The sequence below is a fragment of the Callithrix jacchus genome, chromosome 6, assembly GCF_049354715.1.
Source record: "Callithrix jacchus isolate 240 chromosome 6, calJac240_pri, whole genome shotgun sequence".
In the NCBI taxonomy this organism is placed as follows: Eukaryota; Metazoa; Chordata; class Mammalia; order Primates; family Cebidae; genus Callithrix; species Callithrix jacchus.
In genome coordinates, this window is record NC_133507.1 from 36,668,259 (window position 1) to 36,688,745 (window position 20,487).

A 20,487-nucleotide genomic window follows, 5' to 3' on the forward strand; every position below is an offset into this window, starting at 1 on the left:
TCTTGACTTAAAGTCTGTTCTAGGTGGGGCGTAGTAGCTCACTCCAGTAATCCCAGCACTTTGGGAGGGCGAAGGCAGGCAGTTCACGACCCCAGGAGTTTGAGATCAGCCTTGGCAACATGGCAAAACCCCATTTATACAAAAAAAAATTCAAAAAATTAGCTGGGTGTGTTGGTGTGTGTCTCTTGTCCCCGCTACCAGGGAGACTGAGGTAAGATGATCTCTTGAACCTGGGAAATCCAAGCCTTCAGTGAGCCGAGATTTTGCCACTGCACTCAGGCCTGGGTGACAGAGTAAGACCCTTTCCCTCCTGTCCCTGCCAAAAGTCTGTTTTCCTGTAGTGAGAAATAAGCTGATATATTTTTGACTTAAGAAGAATCAGATATTAGAAATTTCAGCCTGTGAAATGAAAGGTATTTTAAAGACAGTGTTTTGGAGAGTTTCAGTTCTTGCTAAGGGGAAACACTGAGGACTGTGATAATTGTAAAGGTTAAGGTTTGGCACAGTTACTGAGGGCGTGTCTTGAAAGAGAAAGTAGTCAACACTATGGTGTTTCTTTTTTCTTTTTTTTTTTTGAGACGTAGTCCTGCTCTGTCACCCAGGCTGGAGTGTGTGGTGCAATCCTAGCTCACTGTTATCTCTGCCTCTCAGGCTCATGTGATTCTCCTAACTCAGCCTCCCGAATAGCTGGGATTATAGGCATGTACTACCATGCTAGACTAATTTCGGGTATTTTTAGTAGAGACAGAGTTTCATCATGTTGGCCAGGCTGGTCTTGAAACCCTGACCTCAGATGATCCGCCCGCCTCAGCCTCCCAAAGTGTGGGGATTACAAACCTGAGCCACCACGCCTGGGCTTATGGTGTTTCCTCATTATCATTTTATTTATTTTGTTTTATTGAGAGCGGTTCACTTGGTCACCCAGGTTGGAGTGCAGTGGCACGATCACAACTCACTGGAGCCTCAACTGCCTGGGGTTATGTGATCCACCTGAGCTTTCTGAGTAGCTGGGACTGCAGGTGCATGCCACTATGCCTGTATAATTTTAACTTATTTTTAATAGAAACAAGATATCACTATGTTGTCTAGGCTTGTCTCGAACTCCTGGGCTGAAGAAATTCTCCCATCATGACCCAAAGTGTTGGGATTACAGGTGTGAGCCACCACACCCGGCCACATTTTTGGTTTTGTACTTGTAGATATGATTAATACTTAGAACTATAAAAATCTTTCATCAAAAGACTGCATATGAAAATCTTGTTTTATTTTCTTACAGCTTGTATACTATCCAGATAATTCCAGTAGTTAAGGTGAGCTCTGTTTTTTTAGTTTCAGCTACCTAGGAAGCTGTGGTAGAAGGATCACTTGAGTTCAGGAGATCAAGACAGCAGTGAGCCATGCACCACTGCACCCAGGCCTGGGTGACCGAATGAGACCCTGTCTCAGGAAAAAAGATATTACCCTTTTTCATGTTTTCCTTATAGCTTCAGCTTTGTTATTGCTGAGCATTTTCCTGGAGCCCTTGTTTTAAAGTACCTCTAAACTTAGGCATGACCCAGATACTTGGACATGTTGCCACCAATTAAAATGACCCTCGATTAACTCCAGCTTATTCAACTTGGCTATAAAAGCTTCTCCTCTGTCTTATTTTTTTTTATTTTTTGAGATGGAGTTTCGCTCTTGTTACCCAGGCTGGAGTGCAATGGTGCGATCTTGGCTCACTGCAACCTCCACCTCCTGGGTTCAGGCAATTCTCCTGCCTCAGCCTCCTGAGTAGCTGGAATTACAGGCATGCACCACCGTGCCCAGCTAATTTTTTGTATTTTTAGTAGAGATGGTGTTTCACCTTGTTGACCAGGATGGTCTCGATCTCTTGACCTCGTGATCCACCTGCCCCGGCCTCCCAAAGTGCTGGGATTATAGGCGTGAGCCACCGCGCCCGGCCTCTTCTCTGCCTTAACAGTTTTAAATGCTTTTTACTTTACCTCAGCCATTTAAAACATTTTACCATGGTCTTGACATTAAAAGTAAAACTGAAGAAATCTTCATACCAGCATCATCCAAAGCTGCCCTCCTGTGAATGATGTATTAATAAGCTGTGTTTTAGAGTCATTTTCTAAGCCTAGAACATTTACTCTATTTTTATTTCACTGTTCATATTCACAAGTGTGAATACCCTTCAGCTAAAGACCACTAGAGTACACCTGTGGTTAAGTTGGATTTATTACTCATTGCAGCAAAGAACACAGACCACAGGGAATCATGGGGTGTCCCTAGTAAGAGGGCGTTATAATGTGTTATAGGATTTAGGCTTTGGGTAGTTTTTTGGACATGAGTGCTTGCTCTGGATAGGGTGCTGTCAAAAAACAGGCAATTCGATGATTGGGTATCAACAGATCTTATAGAGAGGGTCACCTAGATTGAGGATAAAGCTGTAATTGTTGAAGAAATAGCTGTCACTCATTTGGTGAGAAAGAATTTTGTATTTTGTGGATTGTACAGTGACCTTGTTTTGTCTCACTTTGCCATGGTCTTGGAGTGACTACTTTCGTTATCGTGTTATCGATGTTCAGTGAGTGTTCAACAGGAGCATGAAATGTTTAAGCTGTAGATGTCAGAACAGTTTGTAGTAACACCAGGGCTTAGCTTAAACCTCACATTAGTTCTCAGAGGTCAGGATTTGCTGCTTTTTATTTTCTCAAAAGTATTCAAATCCAGACAGTTGAGGTCAGGATTTAGTCGCAGTGACATGCTAGGCAGGCACAGGTTGGAACAAGCTGAAGTGATAACCAGCAATATGGTTTTACAAAACAGAGCAATTGGGGAGAATTTGGTGGCATGTTAACCAGCATGTGCCAGTTTTCAGCTGGCTATAGTAAGTAGTGGGTGAAGTAGGAACATACTCTTTTTAAGAAGTAACATGAGTTTTCTTCTGGGGATCCTGGGGTTTAACCTCACTGAATTTAGTGTCCAGGAATTAGTTTTTAGTGCCTCAGTTGTTTCTTAACAGCTGGGAAGAGTCAACTGCTCATTTTGTATATGGTCTCTGCTAATAGAAAGCAGTAAATATCAAAGAGATTTTAAAGATTTTAAAGACTTATGAATTGCTACCTTCCTTACAAAAACAAATTATAATAAATAATTGTAAAATTCCTTATGAACTGTGAGATTGACAGTAGGCAAAGAAAAAAACATGTTTTTAAACAGTTCTGCTCCCCAGCTTGGTTATGGGCATCAAAGATCACTGAGAAGTTTTGTGTTTATGTATTTGTTCAAATAATTCCTGTGTGCAGTGAGCCAGTAGAGGTTCCTGGCACTGGGCATGGAGGAGGTGGCTGGGCATTCCTGTCTTTATTGACAGTGCAAGCAATGGCAGGAAACTTTGTGGTTTTAGAGTATCACTGAATGGTGTCTTCATTTCATGTAACATATTCTAAAATAAGCACTGCATCCTTGCATTATAGTACAGAGAATAATAATCCTACAATGAATGAAATGATTTTTGTTACTTTTTTTTTTCCGAGACAGAGTCTTGCTCTGTTGCCCAGGCCAGAGTATAGTGGTGCTATCTTGGCTCACTGTAACCTCCATTTTCTGGACTCAGGCAGTCCTCCTATTTCAGCCTCCTGTGTAGCGGGGACTACAGGCATCTACCACCATGCTTAACTAAATTTTGTATTTTTTGGTAGAGGCAGTTGGTCTCAAACTGAGGGGCTCAAGCAGTCCATCCTCCTCAACCTCCCAAAATGATGGGATTACAGGTGTGAGCCACCATGCCTGGCCAGTTTTTGTGACTTCAAAAATGGTAACTGTTTTCTTTTTGGGACAGGGTCTCACTGTTGCACAGTTGGAGTGCACGGGTATGATCTCAGCTCACTGTAGCCTTGACTTCCTGGGGCTCAAGCAGTCCTCCCACCTCAGCCACCTTAGCTGGGACTACAGGTGCATGCCACCATGCCTGGTTAATTTTTGGTATTTTTTGCAGAGATGGAGTTTTGCCATGTTGCCCAGGCTAGTCTTGAACTCCTGGGTTCAAGCAATACTCCCACCTTGGCCTCCATAGTATTAGGATTAGAGGTGTGAGCCACCGAGCCTGGCTGGTAATTATTTTTAAAGTCAGATATTACTGAGTTCATACAAGAGTGGCAGTATTTTTAAAACATGGTGGACTTCAGAACAAAATTTAATATCTAGCAAACTACAAGGTAGGCTGCTCCTATTGGATATTCACCTTGAATAATATTAATTGAGGGTATTCTTCTTAATACTGAATCCTTTCATCATTTGGTGAAAGCTAAGTATAGGTTTGTAGTTAACACTGAACTATGAGTACTTATTAAAACTCTAGAGCTCATTTGGAGTGTCACATGATTAGAGAATTTAACGTGTCTAGCTGCATTAGACAAGCAGGACACATTATAGGCAAAACCAGCCTCTTCAAATAATATTGCTAATTTTGCCACTGGTGTATAGAATTTTCCCACAGAAATAAAGAATTTCACCATGTATCATCATTGAAATCTTCGTAGCTGCTTTTTCGCTAACATCAAGTGCTCATAGGAACCTCAGAATCTTTAAAAAAGGTTTTAGATTGTAAAAGCTTTTACTTGTTTTTTTTTTCAGTAGAGCAGTGGTAGCCTTAAAATATTGTTGATTTAGATCAAACTGAGGATAAAATATTTTCACAATAAGATTTTTCTCCTAAAGACTATTTCACACAGAAATATTTGTTCATTTTAGATTTTAAACACTGTATGTTTTTATTTTATTTATTAAGTCAGGACATAATTTTATATGGAAAAAAACAGCATATTCCAGAGTTACCACAGATTTCAGGATTGGTAGAGAAATTATGTAACCATTCGTGCCTATGTCTAAATTGTGTAGATGCCAGAATTAATTTTCATATAGTTTAGACACAGATTTGTGGTGTATTCTCTTGGTTGAAGTGCCTTGATAATAAGTCTTTGTATTTTGAAACTAAATCTGTTTGGGCAGAAACCCACTTTTTTGATCTCCACAAAATTCACTGGTTTTAATCATCTTCTATAATCATATTTACATTTATGTTTTTTTATAACCATCCATTTACCAGGATTGATGTTGAATAGTACCAGTTTACAGTGTCTCTTTATAGTCAGTGATGAGTGCAAGTCTATTTGTAATTAGTATTTTTTTTCTATAAAAAGAGAAGGATAACTTCTGTGTATTGTTAACTTTAAAATGTAATGATAGAAGAATATAGTGCAATTACTGTTTACAATGGTCAAGTGACAAAAAAGAAATTATTAATGTTAAACCTCCTCTTTAGCTGCTTCTAATGACAAGCTACAGTCGTAGTTTCTGCTTGGCAAAATCTTTTTTTTTCCTCTGGGGAACTTTAAACACCACTCATTTGAGAATCAGTAGGTTTGGCTTTGGATCCCCGATTTGCCACTGGTCAAGTTAGTCTTTCTCAGCTTGCCTTTCCTTGTCTGTAAAGCAGAGTTAATAATACCTACCTCACAGGGCTGTTGTGAGGACCACAAACATACTCCCCACAGTGCAGGATGAAGCAAATGTTTGTTGCTAAAGTAAAACATGTCAAGGAAAGACGCTAAAAGACAAGGTAGGAGTACAGAAAATAACATGTTTTACTTAATTTAAGAGGAGATTGGAATTGATTAGAAGAGGCATTAAAGGAAAGGTATTAAAGGAAAGGCATTTATGGGAGGATATTATTGGATCAAGAATTAGGATTGGAATATGATTATCTTATTTTCAGTAGTGATTTTTAGGTTTAAAAGTGTCATTGATAAAATGTAAGCCACATTTAAATAGATAACATTATATTGAAATAGAACTATGACTACTTTTTAAAGCTTTATTTATGTAAGTCTTCATATTTTATTTCCACTATCATCTCAGAGCCACAGGAGTTCCAGAAGGCAATCCTTCACACTCTGCATTCCCCATGCACCCAGAGTGCTCTTCATTGCCTTTGCTTGCTTTTTTTTTTTTTTTTTTTAACTATTTTATGTTTGAGAGACAGGGTCTTACTCTGTCTCCCAGGCTGGAGTGCAGTGGTATAATCATAGTTCACTACAACCTTGAACTCCAGAGCTCAAGTGATTCTCCTGCTTCAGCCTCCCGAGTATCTGGGACTTCTGGAGCTTGCCACCATGCCCAGCTGCAGATTGTTTTTTGAGTAGATAATATATTTGAATATTTCCTGAGAATCGTGCTGTTTTTTGAGTTCTGGTTAGGTAAATTCATGTTTGATGTTACAGAGTAACATATCGAGTTGCTCTGTAGATTTGGAGCAGAGTATTCTTTCTGTTGGTACTTTTTGCTAGGTTTACAATATCTTGAAAAAATATGAAGACCAGAAAATGATATGTCTGTCGTATGAGCTGTTTATTTGGACATTTTTAGTAGGCATTTTAAGTTGGATCAAAATCAGTAATACTTCATTGTTAGAAATATTTATATAACCAAACTGCTTTACAAGTCCTCATTTAATCTGTTTTTATTCAGTCTTTGAATTTCATTGTTGTTGTTTCTATAAAGGAGTAATGAAAGAAAAACTGTTCTTTAGGTAAAGTTAAGGGTGAGAAACCTTCACTCTGCCACATTGCTTTGATTTTGTGTTCAGTGTGTTGGTTGAAGATGAGAAGTATGGACCAGACACTGGGAACTTCATGGTCCCACATATTCCAGCGTCACATTGGTCCCAAAGAGCACAGAGAATGCTGCTGCAGGTATCTGGCTAACCAGAAGTCTCTCTGGGAAGGAACAATAGCACAGTTTTGTGATTTCTGTGTGCTTGACTGGGTTGTACAAATAAACTCTGGGTCGTACATATACACAAATGTGTTCTTCAAAATGCAGCAACCATGCCACTGAAGGATGCTTTCAGTATGTATTTTAAAGAAGTGTTTCCACTAGTGAAAATGGATTTACTTTGATCTTTCTGTATCTGATCCTGTGATCAGGAAGATAAATACAAAGGCAAGCTGACTGCGTAACAATAACTGATGTATGTGGGGATCTCACTTGCAACCTGGCTTCATTAGCAGTGCCATTCTCTAACCAATCAAGCCGAAGACCAAGTGAAACACTGAGATGCATTTTTTTTCATCAGTCATGCATGGCGAAAGGTACATTCTATGAATTGCATGGAATTAAGAATTGGAGACAGTTTTAAGGTGAATTTACACCTACACAATATGCCATATGGAAGGCTGAGATCTGTGGTGCAAGAGTACTGGGGGAATGGAAGGGTGGAAAGGTAAGGAAATAATTGGGTGGGATTAACTTAAGGGTTGTTTTTCTTGAGAATTTCTTTCTTTTACAGAGTTAATAAACATTCATAAAAGGTTCAATTAGAAGCAAGAAGTCAATTTCTTTCCCCTCTTACTTCCCAATTTTACTTTCAGAGGTAAACACTGTTCTGTTAATAGCTTGGCATGTATCTTTTTAGACCTCCTATATATATACACACACACACAAAAAGATACTTTTAAAAATCACTACATGAAAGGAGATTATGCTACATATACTCTTTTGCTATTTGCTTTTCTCACTACACTGTATGTTAAGGTGATTTTTCTGTATCATTACTACTCTAACCTTTTTGATTGTATGTATTTACTGTAATTTATTTAACCATTCCTTGCTGATAGGCCTTTGGGATTTTCAGTAAGTTTTTTACCAAGACACAGTTGTGCACTAAGTGTCCTCATACCTTTGTATTTGTGCCACTTATGTAAATTTTCCTTTTGGGTAGGCTCCTAAGAATAAACTCAATGAAGTGAAGAATATAAACATTTAAACTTTTGGAAGATGAGTTGTCTTCATTGTCCAGGAAGCCATTAATGATGAAGTTTAAGAAAGTCGTCTAGCTAAACTGAAAATGACACAGGTTTAACATTTTAGGAAATGGTCACCACCTAAATATTTAACCTTATTATTAAAAATTACTAATAATATGCACACATGGTAAAAAGTCTTTCCTCCTGCACCACAGAGGGATGGAATTTGAAATTTAAAAATCTGCCAATTTTTTTTACCTCTCCCTAGAGGTGATTTCTTAAAACTAATTGTTTCTATTCTTATGGTTATCAGAATTTCACATACTATTTTGGTATATCTGTCTGACGCAGTGTCTCTTTCTGTCATGAAAGGTGAGGAAATTAGTGTTGTTCACACCACTGACCATGCCTCCTCCTTCCTCATTTTTGTCATAATGAACTGTAGTTTCACTGGTTTCCTTTATTGCCTTAAATGTTCTTAAACCTTTATTTTTAAGGGGCCCACCAACTTCAGCCAATATTCCTTGGCTCACCGTTAGGTTACAGAAGGAAATCTGTGTCTCTCAGTGTGTTTCCACTTCTGCCATTTGAATTGTCAGGGATTTTAAGCCACTTTTATTCTGTTCTTGAATTATGGTTACTTTCTGTTTTCTTCATATTTTAAAATTCTAAACAATGAGAACAAAGAAGATAGCATTTCTGCTATGAATGATACTATGATAACAGAACCAAGTAGTATAATGGGGCCTTACAGAAAGAATGATAATCTTGTGGCAGTTAAAGAAAAGCTGTTCTTCGTGGAAGTGTCGAGATCAAGTAAGCTGCTTTTTTGTGAAGTCTGTGATGCTATCAACTGTTGAAAATAATGCGATAGTTTAATTCACGTTAGTTTGTCTTGCAATTTCTAGTTACATTTTCTTTTTAAAAAATTAATGTCACTAAAGTCTTTATCATAGCAAATTTTTAGGTTTTCAGTAAACCTATTTACTTCAATTTGAGTAAATAGTTTTTGTTTTTAAAGTCATTCTTCTAAGTTCACTCATTTTTTTTCAGTTCAGTTGAAAAATCTTCAAATAGATTTCTCAGAAACAGCATGTACGTGGTAAATAAAAATTACTGAGTCTGGAAAGGTATTTAATTACCATCATACTCGACTCATAGTTTGGGTTTGAATTCTTGGTTTGAGATCCTTTGCCCTCTGAATTTTTACATCCTTCATTATCTTCTATCAGTTTTATTGGTAAAAAGTCAGATATAATCCTGAGTCTCATTATTTTGTGTGTATCTTGATTTTCCTCACTGAATGTTTTCTGAATGATCTCTGAGGTTTTTTTTTTTAAACTGGGTATAGGTACGAATATTTTAAACTTTATCTTTCTTGGCATAGCATCATCTGCAGTCTTATCCTTTTTCCATTCAAAGGATTTTTCTTGCTTTGATTATTGTTTCCATTGTCTCTGCTTGTCTTACGGAATTCTTAGGAGATGACTGTTGGGCTGTTTGGAGCTGTCTTATCTATCATTATTTTTTCTTACATGTTTTGTGTTCTGCCCTTTCTCTAAGTATTGGGAGATTTCTGTTTGTCTTCCGGAATACTAATTTAGTTTTCATTCATGCCCAGTCTGGTTTTCAGCCTGTCTGGTGATTTCTTTTCTTTCTTCTCTTTTCTTTCTTTGATACAGGGTCTCCTTCTGTCTCCTGGGTGGGAGTGCAGTGGTGCAGTCATGGCTTACTGTAGCCGTGACCTCCTGGGCTCAAGCAATCCTCCCACCTCAGTTTCCTTAGTACCTGGAACTACAGGTGTGAGCCACCATGCATAAATAATTTTATTTTTAATTTTTTGTTGCCTAGGCTGTTCTCAGACTACCTGTGCTCAAGCAATTCACCTACCTCGGCCTCCCAAAGTGCTGGGATTACAGGCTTGAGCCACTGGCCAGCCAAAATTTTTATTTTTATTTATTTTTATTTTTTTGAGATGGAGTTTCACTCTTGTTACCCAGGCTGGAGTGCAGTGGCGCAATCTTGGCTCACGGCTCTCGAGTAGCTGGCATTATGCCCGCCAATCATGCCTGGCTAATTTTTTGTATTTTTAGTAGAGACAGGGTTTTGTCATGTTGGCCAGGCTGATTTCAAACTCCTGACTTCAGGTAATCCACCCGCCTCAGCCTCCCAAAGTGCTGGGATTACAGGCATGAGCCACCGTGCCTGGGCCGAAATTTTTATTTTTATCAATTTTCAAGAATTTCTAGTGGTTCTCTGGTCTTTTCGTTTTTCATAAAGAGGCCTGTTTGTAGTGGGTTTGCTTTTAAGGAATATGCCCTTTAAAACCTTGGATATAGTATTTGAGATGCTTGTGTGTATGTGTGGTTTGATCTTTCGTTCTTGTTTGTTTTCCCTAAAGTCATATAATCTGTTTCTTTGTCTTTCCTGGTATTTGCTTTTTCTCAAATGCCCAGCGACCCTTGATTGTCTAGATATTTGAATAGTGGTTTGTATTGGTTAGTACAAGTAGCTATCTTGCATTCTTTTGCAGTTAAGTTTGCTTACCTATGAAGGTCCTCTCCTGGATCGAACACTTCACTGTGGATTTGTGTGTCTATGTGTGTGCTTGTACATGTGTACACACATGTGCATGTTTTTGTGTGTTTAATGAAGTGAGTGGAGAAGCACAGGCCACTGCCACATTTGTCAAGTAAGTGGGTTGTGGGTTGTACTCTGAGGTGGAGTACTTAGTCTTACTCTCCTTCCTCCCTCCCTCCCCTTTCCTCTTTTTTCTCCTTCTCCCATTCTGCACCCCCACCCCCTACTTTTTTGCATTTTCAGGGTCATCCTGTGGTATTTCCACAAACTTTGTGCTGCTTTACTTTTCAGCCTCAAATCCTACTCTGGGGTTTCCTCACAGACTGAAATGCGCTTTGTGTAACAAATGTGCTTTGTGTAATTTGCTTTGGCTGGCTGATAGCAGCTGTTCTACAGAAACAGGAAGTCAGGAGGGACAACCTGGACAATCCTCCTGTCATTACCTTCATTATTTCATCACAGCCTTTGTCACTGAGCCTTTGCCACAACCTTTGTTGCTGACAGCTATAGTCTTCTGTGTATTTTGGGTTTCATTTTTCTCTACTCTGGTAGGGCCCATCTGTTTTTAGAGAATGCCCATGTTTTGGTTGAAGTGTTTTCAAAATTTTCTAAAATTTGTGGTCAGTATATATCAGTCTTGAGAAATAAGTGCATCCTCTGTAAACCTTTGAAAGTAATTTAGGAAGAGGCTTGCATATTTCATTTTACTTGGTATTATTAAATCATTATTTTATCCTGAAGCACAATTCCCGTTTCACATTAGTGACCTTGAAACAATTTTCTTACCTGTCCTTATATTCTCCTTACTTCGATCATTTTTCCATTTCTTAGTAAGTCTTTCATAGTGAAATTTTAATTGTATACTTGAAGCTTAAGGTAATCCATGGCATTGGGGGATTTAGAGATAAGTAATCAATTAAAATAATTGAAAGATTGTGTTGAACCCAGCTCTTTTTCTTTTTTCAAGGCAGGGTCTCACTCTGTCACATAGGCTGGAGTGTGGTGGCATGATCTCAGCTTACTGCAGCCTTGACCTCCTGGGCTCAAGCCTGCATCATCAGCCCCTGCCCGTGTATCATTGGGCAGCATGACACTCTGCTACTAATTCGTGTGTGTGTGTGTGTAAAGTGCATGGATTATAGACATGTGCCACCACAGCTTTCCTGGCATTTTTCCTGTAGGTTTTTTGCCCCTTTGAAATGAGTTAATGATCTTTAACAACACAGAAAATGTAGAGGGAACTGTAAAAAGGAAGTGATTGGGGTATCATCTTCTCAGTGTTGGAGACGGCGTTGTAGTCTAGTGGAATCAATAGTTACATTAGAGTATTACGTTAAGTACTTTGACTTAAATACTAAGTCTTAGTATTGTCTTTCTTAAAAAAAAAGCATACTCAACATAGTGAATGTAATGGTGGTCTCTCATTTTAAGTTTTCTAGTTCTGAGAGGTAAATGGCATTTATATCAAGTGTATTATTTGGGGGTGAATGTTCATAATCAGAATTCAGAGTTATTTTTTCCAGAGTCATTTGAAAACTGAAATTTAACAGTTTTACAGATGTTTCACTTTGGGAACACGCTCTCACATCGAACCATTTTCTGCTTTCCCATACTCTGTTCATAGTAGTAATAGCTCTTACTGGATAAATACGTCTGTATGGAAATAGCTGTCCGCGTGGTGAACTTTTTCAGGGCAGAGATTGGATCACAATGAAGGCTTTTATTCATTAAATGTTCAAAATATACGCTAGGCATGAAGCTAAGTGCTTCATATATTTTATTCTTGAAACAACCCAATAATTTTTGGTAAGAATCTTCATTTTATACATGTAAATATTAAGGCTTAACAAGAGTTAAGTAGATGACATAAGGACATAACTAGTAACATCTGAGATTTAAACACATCCAGTTTATTAGAAATTTTTTACTATTAGCCATTTTGTAGCATATAAGCACTGAACCTAATACCTATTTGAATTATATTTAACGTACTGTTTTCTTGATTCCAAATGTAACTGACTCGACACTGTACTTCTGCTTTCATTGGACACAGCTACTTTCATCCTTTGGTTATTCTCTTCTTAAGGGGGAAAATTATAGTAGAAAGTGGAAATGAGAATTTTTGTGATTTACTCTTGGTCCTGGCTCATAGAGGAAAGTGGAATAAACCATTAGTCTGTTTTCCTGAATAACATAGTTTTAGATTTTAAATGATGTGTATATAGGTCTATTTTTTTTTTTTTTTTTTTTTTTTTTTGCTCTCTCATCATTTTCTCATTCATTCAATAAAGAACAAGAACATGGCAGATTTTAAACACCTTCACAAGGAGATACTGGTATTGTTAAGATATGTTAAGTTTAATTTGAACTGGTTTGGATTTTCCTAATATGTATTCCTTGATTTTTCATATTTCTGGAATGGTAAGATCTTTTTTCTGAGATCTGTGGGCAAAAATTTTTAAGGTTCTTATGTGTCTTTTATTTCGTGTTTACATTTTTTAAAAAAAGTTATTAGAGATAGGGTTTCACCATGTTGGTCAGGAGGCTGGTCTCAAACTCCTGACCTTGTGATCTGCCCACCTTGACCTCCCAAAGTGTTGGGATTGTAGGCAAGAGCCACCGAGCCTGGCTCATGTTTACATTATAACGGGACTGGTTAGATTTTTAATGCTTGATTCAAATCTTTTCCTCCCATTTCAGCACTTTGAAGATTATATTCCCTTCTCCTCTTCTTTTTAATCAAGAAAATTATTTACAGAGTGACTGCTTGCAGAGCAGGACTAGTCAACCCATAGGCAGTATGCCCTGAGTAGCCCCACTCTCTTCTTGCAGCTAGTGTGTTGATGAGAAGTGCTATAGTATATTGCAGAATGCCCCTCAGTTGGGATTTATCTACCATTTTTCTCGTGAGTAGCCTGGGGATTGTCGGTTTTGAGAGGAAGATCACAGAGGTAAAGTGCCATTTTCATCATACCATGTCATGGGTGTATACTATCTATGACTTGATGTTGATCTTGATCATCTGCTAGAGAATAGAGTTTGTCAAATTTCTTCAACAACAGCTACTCTTGTTTCCCTCTTTTCATGCTGTACTCTGGAATAAAGTCATGATATTAATATATAGCCCACACTTAAGGAGTGGAGTGTTACACCCCTCTTTTCAGGTGGCATAACTGTGTAAATTATATGGAATTCTTATGCATGGGAGACTTGACTGTTCTCCATTTATTTATATTTTATTTATTTATTTTTTGACACAGTCTTACTCTGTCACCCAGGCTGGAGTACAGTGGCACAATCTCGGCTCACTGCAGCCTCTGCCCCGCCCCAGGTTCCAGCAATTCTCCTGCCTCTGCCTCCTGGGTAGCTAGGATTACACGTGCATGCCACTACACCCAGCTAATTTTTGTATTTTTAGTAGAGACAGGGTTTTCCCATGTTGGCTGGGCTGGTCTTGAACTCCTGACCTCAGGTGATCCACCTGCCTCAGCCTCCCAAAGCACTGGGATTGCAGGCATGAGCCACTGTGCCTGGCCCACTTACTTGTTTATTGTTATTTGCTTATATCAGTAGGGACTAAATGGATATTTTATGGGAATTTTTATTATGGTGGGAATTTTTTAACATAACCAGCTCCCAGTTGGAAGTTTTCTCAGATTACATTTTTCTTTGAAGCAGAAATGGAGATGTTTGTCAAGATCCAGTTGGAGCATGTGTTATCTCCGATTACTCATTAATAGAAAAATCTTAGTTTTAGCTGGAAATTATGCAGTCTGCTAGGGCTCATATGATAGATAGATACCTGCCTCCACAGTATTTAAGAGTTCATGTACTCTTCTTGTTTTGATAGAGATAGGTTTTCATCACTGCTATTGTTACTTCCTTTTCTCCCAAGAGGGGAGTAGGTGGACAAGGTTTAGGGAGGCTCATTTACCAACAGTGTGTGAATACGCCCAAGAAGATTCTGGCAAAACACAGATTCAAAGTACAGTTGATGCTCTGGATGGCTGTGGGATCACTACCCTTCTGCTTTGACAAGGATTATTTGTTGCTTTTATGTTTCTAAACTCTCAAAAAGAACTGTATCCTTAATCTGGCCAACTGAAAGTGAACTTGTTTACCTCTTTACCTTGCTTTCAGAAGGACTGCCTACTGTGGAAGTGCTCCATAAGTATCACTTAAAACATCTTTTGTTTCTGTTCTTGTTTCTGTGTTTTCTTCTTTACTAGGGCCGTCAGTCTTGGCTTCTCTTTATTCTTGGTCTGGGTTGTCTGCTGGCACTAATACCTCTATTATTAATGTAGCATAGGTGCTGGCCTTTTTGATAGTCTTGGTATTGCCAAACTCCCATCAGTCTTTTGAATGTCTTTTCTTTTTGCATTTTTCTAGTTTTTCAAGTGATGACTATATGCTGCTTTCCTTGACTGTATATATTGCTACTGAATTATGAATATCTGCAGAAATATTTACTAGAGAACCTGTGACTGTTGAATTACTTGTGCCTGAACATACACACATATGTATACACGCATACCTCAGAGTGCTTTTTCTTACAATGGACTTTGCTGCTGGTTTCTGCACATGGAACACTGGTATCTCCTGTCTCAGACAAATGGCTGAAGTTCTCTATATGATATTGATGTGAACATCAAGGAATTGAACGAATACAACAGAAATGAGGTTGAAAAATATTTGGTTGCTCCATTCCTTTAAGCATCTTTGATGAATACTCTGCAAAGTAGCCTTTAAAAAACATAAATTAAAAAGGAGAATTTGCTGGTTAGCACAAAAACACACTGCAAAATTACTTCTATCTGGTTATTATAACTGAAGAATATAGAAGATTGACACACATTTTTTACACCCTCAGGCAGTGTTTTGGAAATATATCGATTACCTGCTTTTCTACATTTCCTTATCCTCAAGATTTTTCTAAATACAGCCTTTAAACTTGACTCAAATGGAAATTGTGCACTTCCCCTTTATACCCTTCCTCACATTATTCTAAGAGTTTAACAGCAGCCTGATATGTAAGTTTCAGCAAAACTTATACCTGTATATCTTTTTATTTGACCCAACAGTTACATATTTTACCATAGAGTCGTAAGAATTTGCTCACTTTGATGCCAGAAGTACTTAAGTAGTTACATGGCACTAATCTTATGAGTTGTATACCTAATTTCAATTTCTAACCAACTTGACCGTTTCTTTTAGGTTAGTCTTTGTTGGTCTTCCATGTAAATACAAGTTGTTACAAATCAATAGAAACCATTTTACTTGCATATGCAAGGTAAATATGTGACTTAAATAGAGACTGGCAGATGGATGGTGCATCTACCACTATCCATTTGAGCTTGCTGTTTTATGTTTGTGTATTGGTTGCTCCTGACACTATACATTTCAAAATTTTTTATAACTTGAAAAACACTTACATGCTACCACTCTGTTCTCATCAAATCCTTATATTTTGCCACACTCATTTCTGAATTTTCAGTGAGGAAACACACATTACAGATGAAAGGTTAAAGGCCCCTTTACATGCCCTTCCCTAGTCTCCTCCTCCTCCCCCAGAGGTGTCCACTCTCCTGAATTTAGGTTTATCATTGCCAGACAAATGTAGGAAACTAGTGTTTCACATTTCCAAAATCAGCCTTCTGGCGGACTTGAAAGAACTCTGAGAAAAGAAGACTTGTGACCAAATTCTCCCACAGATTTGTAATAATGGACATATTGAAGGGACTGAAGGCTCTCAGACTGGGAAAGAAACTTATTTTAAAATTCAGCATTGCTCAGCTTCTTTGCCGAACCCCTTCACCTGTGATTCTATGCACTGTTGCTTGAAACATACGTTGTGAAAACACTGCCCTGCTTAGACATACCCACTTTCCGGAATTAACTTCCCATTTAATTCTATAGTTTTTCACTGATGTAACTTTCTAGATTTGGACAACAAAGATGACTAATAGTAATCACTCCAAGTTGCTGTTGACTGTTGGGTCGTGGTGAAAATCATTTTGCATTAAAGGAGGTTAAAATGCTAATAAATTGCTTATTCCTTGACCTACACAGATTACGTATGCTTTTTTAAAATCTTAAATCCTCTGTCCAACTGGATTGTCTGGCTATGGACCATGGGTACTCATATACCCTTTGCCTTAAACTGATCTGTTACATTTTATGTTCCTGTGGCTGGAAGTCGCCTGAGTTTGCTGTTAATGTTTAACACATTTTGTTGAGTAAGAGTTCTGTTAATGTTGTACAAGATGGTACTTGAATTCTTTGTTTGCCTTTTTTCTTCCTGTATTAGAGAATCTTGGTGCTTTTTGTAAGTTTTGTATAAAAGAAATTTTTCTTAAGATTTGTTCATAAAATGGCCTGATCCAGGAAAAATAAAATGGGAACATGAACACTATTTCTGACCTTCAAATAAAACTTATTATGTATTGGTTTTCAGACTGTTCACCGAGCTTTGGGATCCTATGGACTCTCTCAAGACAGGGTTATTTACCTGTTTGGGGTGACAGGTTCCTTAGCTTCCGTGAGGTGGAGGGGTCAGGACCTGAGAAAAATGCACAGGGCACAACGTTTACATCCAGTTTCACAGAAGCCAGGGAACCTCCTTTAAGGGAATAGTAAACAAAACCTACCTTTTGCCCTTACTGGTTCTAGCCTTCACTGCACTGCACTTTATAGTTCTGGGATAGGAAATAATGAACAACAAGGCTTCCCTGTCTACAAAGCAAGTCTAGAATGTATGTTCACGAAGTATCTAATGCCTAAACCATTTATCATGTTATTCTTAGCATTTTATTTCTAGAATTTCTTTTTCTTTTTAACACATTAAGCATTTTTTCATTAGGAAAATTATCTTGTTTGCATTCTATACCTTGCTATTTCAAGGGTGATTACATAGCATATTTTAAAAGGGAGAGAGAGTTTTTTGTTTTTATTTTGTGGAGAAAGGTCTTTAAAAATGCATTAGTGTTTTTTCAAAGCTTAATTTCAATCGTGTTTCAAAAGACTTTTATTCTAAGTATTTCTTAAAAAGCTATTGTTCTAGCACTATGTAACCCTACAAATACTCCTCCGATATTCAGGCCTCATTTTGTTTGGTGACCACATATTTGAGAGGTTGAGCACCTATAATAGAAACTCAATAAATGGCATCATGCACATTTATTTTGAATTAATGAATGAGTGGAAGAGTACATAAATATATGAAGGAATGAACAAGTAGAATCCGTGAAATAGTTTACTTCCTGTTTTCTGTACATTTTAATGCATTAATGGTCGCTTTCTGCAAATAATTATTATAAAGTAGTAAGTTAACATTTCTGGCATATTAGATACAGGTCACCTGTCTCCAGGAGATGCTAATTCTGTCATTGGTCATTTAGCTAGGACCCTGAGGGAATGCTTTGCTAGATAGCTAAGAAATGATGCACACTCATTGTTCTGAATGCTTACTATCTAAAAGTAACTCAATATGTGGAATATCTTTTGATGGAGATAGGTTATGGTTGCCACTTTCCTTTATTCTGAACAAGACTCTGGTCTTCAGAAACAATGTTTACTTATTAAATAGTCAAAATCATTATGTATTTATCCCTAAATTATTTTCTTGTATAGTTCTAAGGTGGAAAGGAGTACAGAAGTTGTTGTGTACAAGCTCTTCAGTTACAGTTGAGAAAGTGAAAGTTGATTTGTGATTGGAACAAAAGGGACTATCCACTTCATTTGGATGTTATATTTAGTGAGGTGAAGATAGGATTGGATGAGGAGGAAGACAGTCTGGCCCCCTCCCACCACTGCCTTAATCCTTTCCAGCTTGTGTTTTCATCTGCAGAGTTAGAGGTCTGGATAGTTTTGCAGGTCTTCCCAAACTCCAATATCATTTAAAGATAATTTTTTGTTGTTGCTGTTTATTGTACAACTGAGATAAAATAAGATTGTGGAAATTTGAAGGGACAGTTTTTAAAGGCCAGTTATTGTCCAATAGGGTTTTTTTCTTGTGTGCGATGATGGAAGTATTCTGTATCTCTCCAGTCTGATATTCTAGCTGCTAGTCATATGTGACTATCGCGTACTTGAAATGTCACTGATACGACTTAGAAACAAAAATTTTAACTCTAAAACGAATTTACACAGTCACATATGGCTAAAAGGTGCCGTATGGTACAATGCAGGTTAAGTTCTTAGGTATTTGCCTCCTGAGGGAATACCACACAGATTTATAATGGTCTTTTCTTTATATAGTGATCTACAACTGGAATCTTAATTATAGAATTTTGCAGTTGTACCTCCAAGTCTTACTGCTGAATCTTACATGTGCCCATGTCACTGGCTTCTTTGAGCTCCGCCATCCTAGTGAGGATTGTGCACACCCACCGCACTCTACCTGTAGACTCCTGTCAGTCCCCTGCAGGGCCACACTTTGTGCCTGTGGTGGACTTTGTAGTGCCTGAAGCAGATTTGGTGCTGTTCAGAATTTTATCTTCCCTTTTTTTTCCCTTTCTTTCTTTTCTTCTATTTTTAAAGGGGCTTGATTCTGAGAAGTTTAATTATTTGAAAAAATGCTTAGTCTTTCATCAGCAAGAAATTTTTAGTACTAAAATCTTGAGCCTTTAGGGAGATGTTTGTAGTACTATAACGTCTAGGAACTAGGCTACAAAAACTCTTGTTACCTGGGTGAATTTTCCATTCAGTCCACATTAATTCTTTCAGTATTACAAATACTACATTCTTGGAATTTTCACATTTGGGGAATCACAAAGAGCCTGGAATGATTGTATCCTGAAATTCTGTACCTCAGAAATGAAATCATCAAATTTAGTGTAGCGGCATTCTTTACGCATATATTTGGAATTAATAAACCACGTGTTTGGCACTTAATGATTTTTCTATGAAATAATAATTGAGATTAAATTTTTATTTATGGTTTGCCACTTTACAGAACCCACAATATCCTCAAACTTAATGCATCCATACCATGTGTGAGAGCTATCAGTGAAAACCTCCCTGCTGACTATCTGAGGTACATTTTCTGGGACCACAGGCACTGGTTTGTTCTACTGGCAAATGAAGGCATTAATTGATATCAATCATTCCCTTGAGTTTTGAATAGAGGGACACCAAAAGTAGGTGCCATTAAATGAAATTATAAAAGCACATGTTAAGAAGTATTTGACCAGCCTGGACAACAGGGAGACTCCATTTCTACAAAAAATAAAAAGATTAGCCACACATGGTAGTGCATGCCTGTAGTCCCAGCTACTGGGAAGCCTGGCTCAAACAATCACAGTTCACTACAGCCTCCACCTCCTGTGCTCAAATTCCCACTGCACTCACCCAGGCAATCGAGTGAGACCCTGTCTCAAATAAAAAGGTTCAGGAGTATAGAAGGGTAAATGCCACTTTCTTATTCCCATACCATTTCTTCTTTCTAAAAAACTGTTACTAGCTTAAGTTTTATTTTATACAAATGGAACCATATTACACTTTGTTTTTGCGCTTATATTTTAAAAAGGCAGGCTTACTGAGGGTGTGTGTGTGTGTTGTATATATGTTGTTTATTTTATTTTATCTTATTTTTGAGACAAGATCTCCCTCTGTCACCCAGGCTGGAATGCAGTCCAGCTGCACAGTCACAACTCACTGCAGCTCTGACCTCCCAGGCTCAAGCAGTGCTCCCACATCAGCCACCTGAGAAGCTGGGAGCACAGGTTTGCACCACCATATTCAGCTAATTTTTAAGTTTTTCTTGTAGAGACAGAGTCTCACTGTATTACCCAGGCTGGTCTGTACCTCCTGGGCTCAAGCACTTCTCCAGCCTCAGCATCCCAAAGTACTGGGATTATAGGTGTGAGCACTGTGCCTGGCCCTGAGGTATAATTTACATAAGGTAACATTGCCCTTTTTAGGTGTATAATCCTATAAAATTTGACAAGTAATTATACTATAATCTAAATAACAACATTTCCAACACCCCTAAAAGGTTCATATTTCTGCCTCAGTTTTAAGAGCTAGATTGTATTCAGTTATATGTCTTTACCTTAATTTTCCTAAATAACCTCTCCTTGATTCATGTTTAGGTTATTTCCAGTTTTGGCAATTC

General features: G+C 37.9%; 1 protein-coding gene across 6 annotated transcripts in view; it reads left to right on the forward strand.

Annotated features, from left to right (window-relative positions):
* Nucleotides 1-20,487, forward strand: part of WDR33 (WD repeat domain 33) — a 110,144-nt gene that overhangs the window by 61,742 nt on the left and 27,915 nt on the right. Inside the window, exon 8 of one of the 6 annotated variants that reach the window (XM_035304140.3) lies at nucleotides 14,763-16,805. The exons of 2 other annotated variants lie outside the window; for them this stretch is intronic. In XM_035304140.3, the coding sequence (XP_035160031.1) occupies nucleotides 14,763-14,797 (35 nt within the window). In that variant the 3' untranslated portion in view covers nucleotides 14,798-16,805. Of the gene's footprint in view, nucleotides 1-1,276; nucleotides 1,312-6,577; nucleotides 7,365-14,762; nucleotides 16,806-20,487 lie in introns of those variants that run through there. 3 more of the 6 variants (XM_035304138.3, XM_035304139.3, XM_035304141.3) reach the window with 3 other exon arrangements.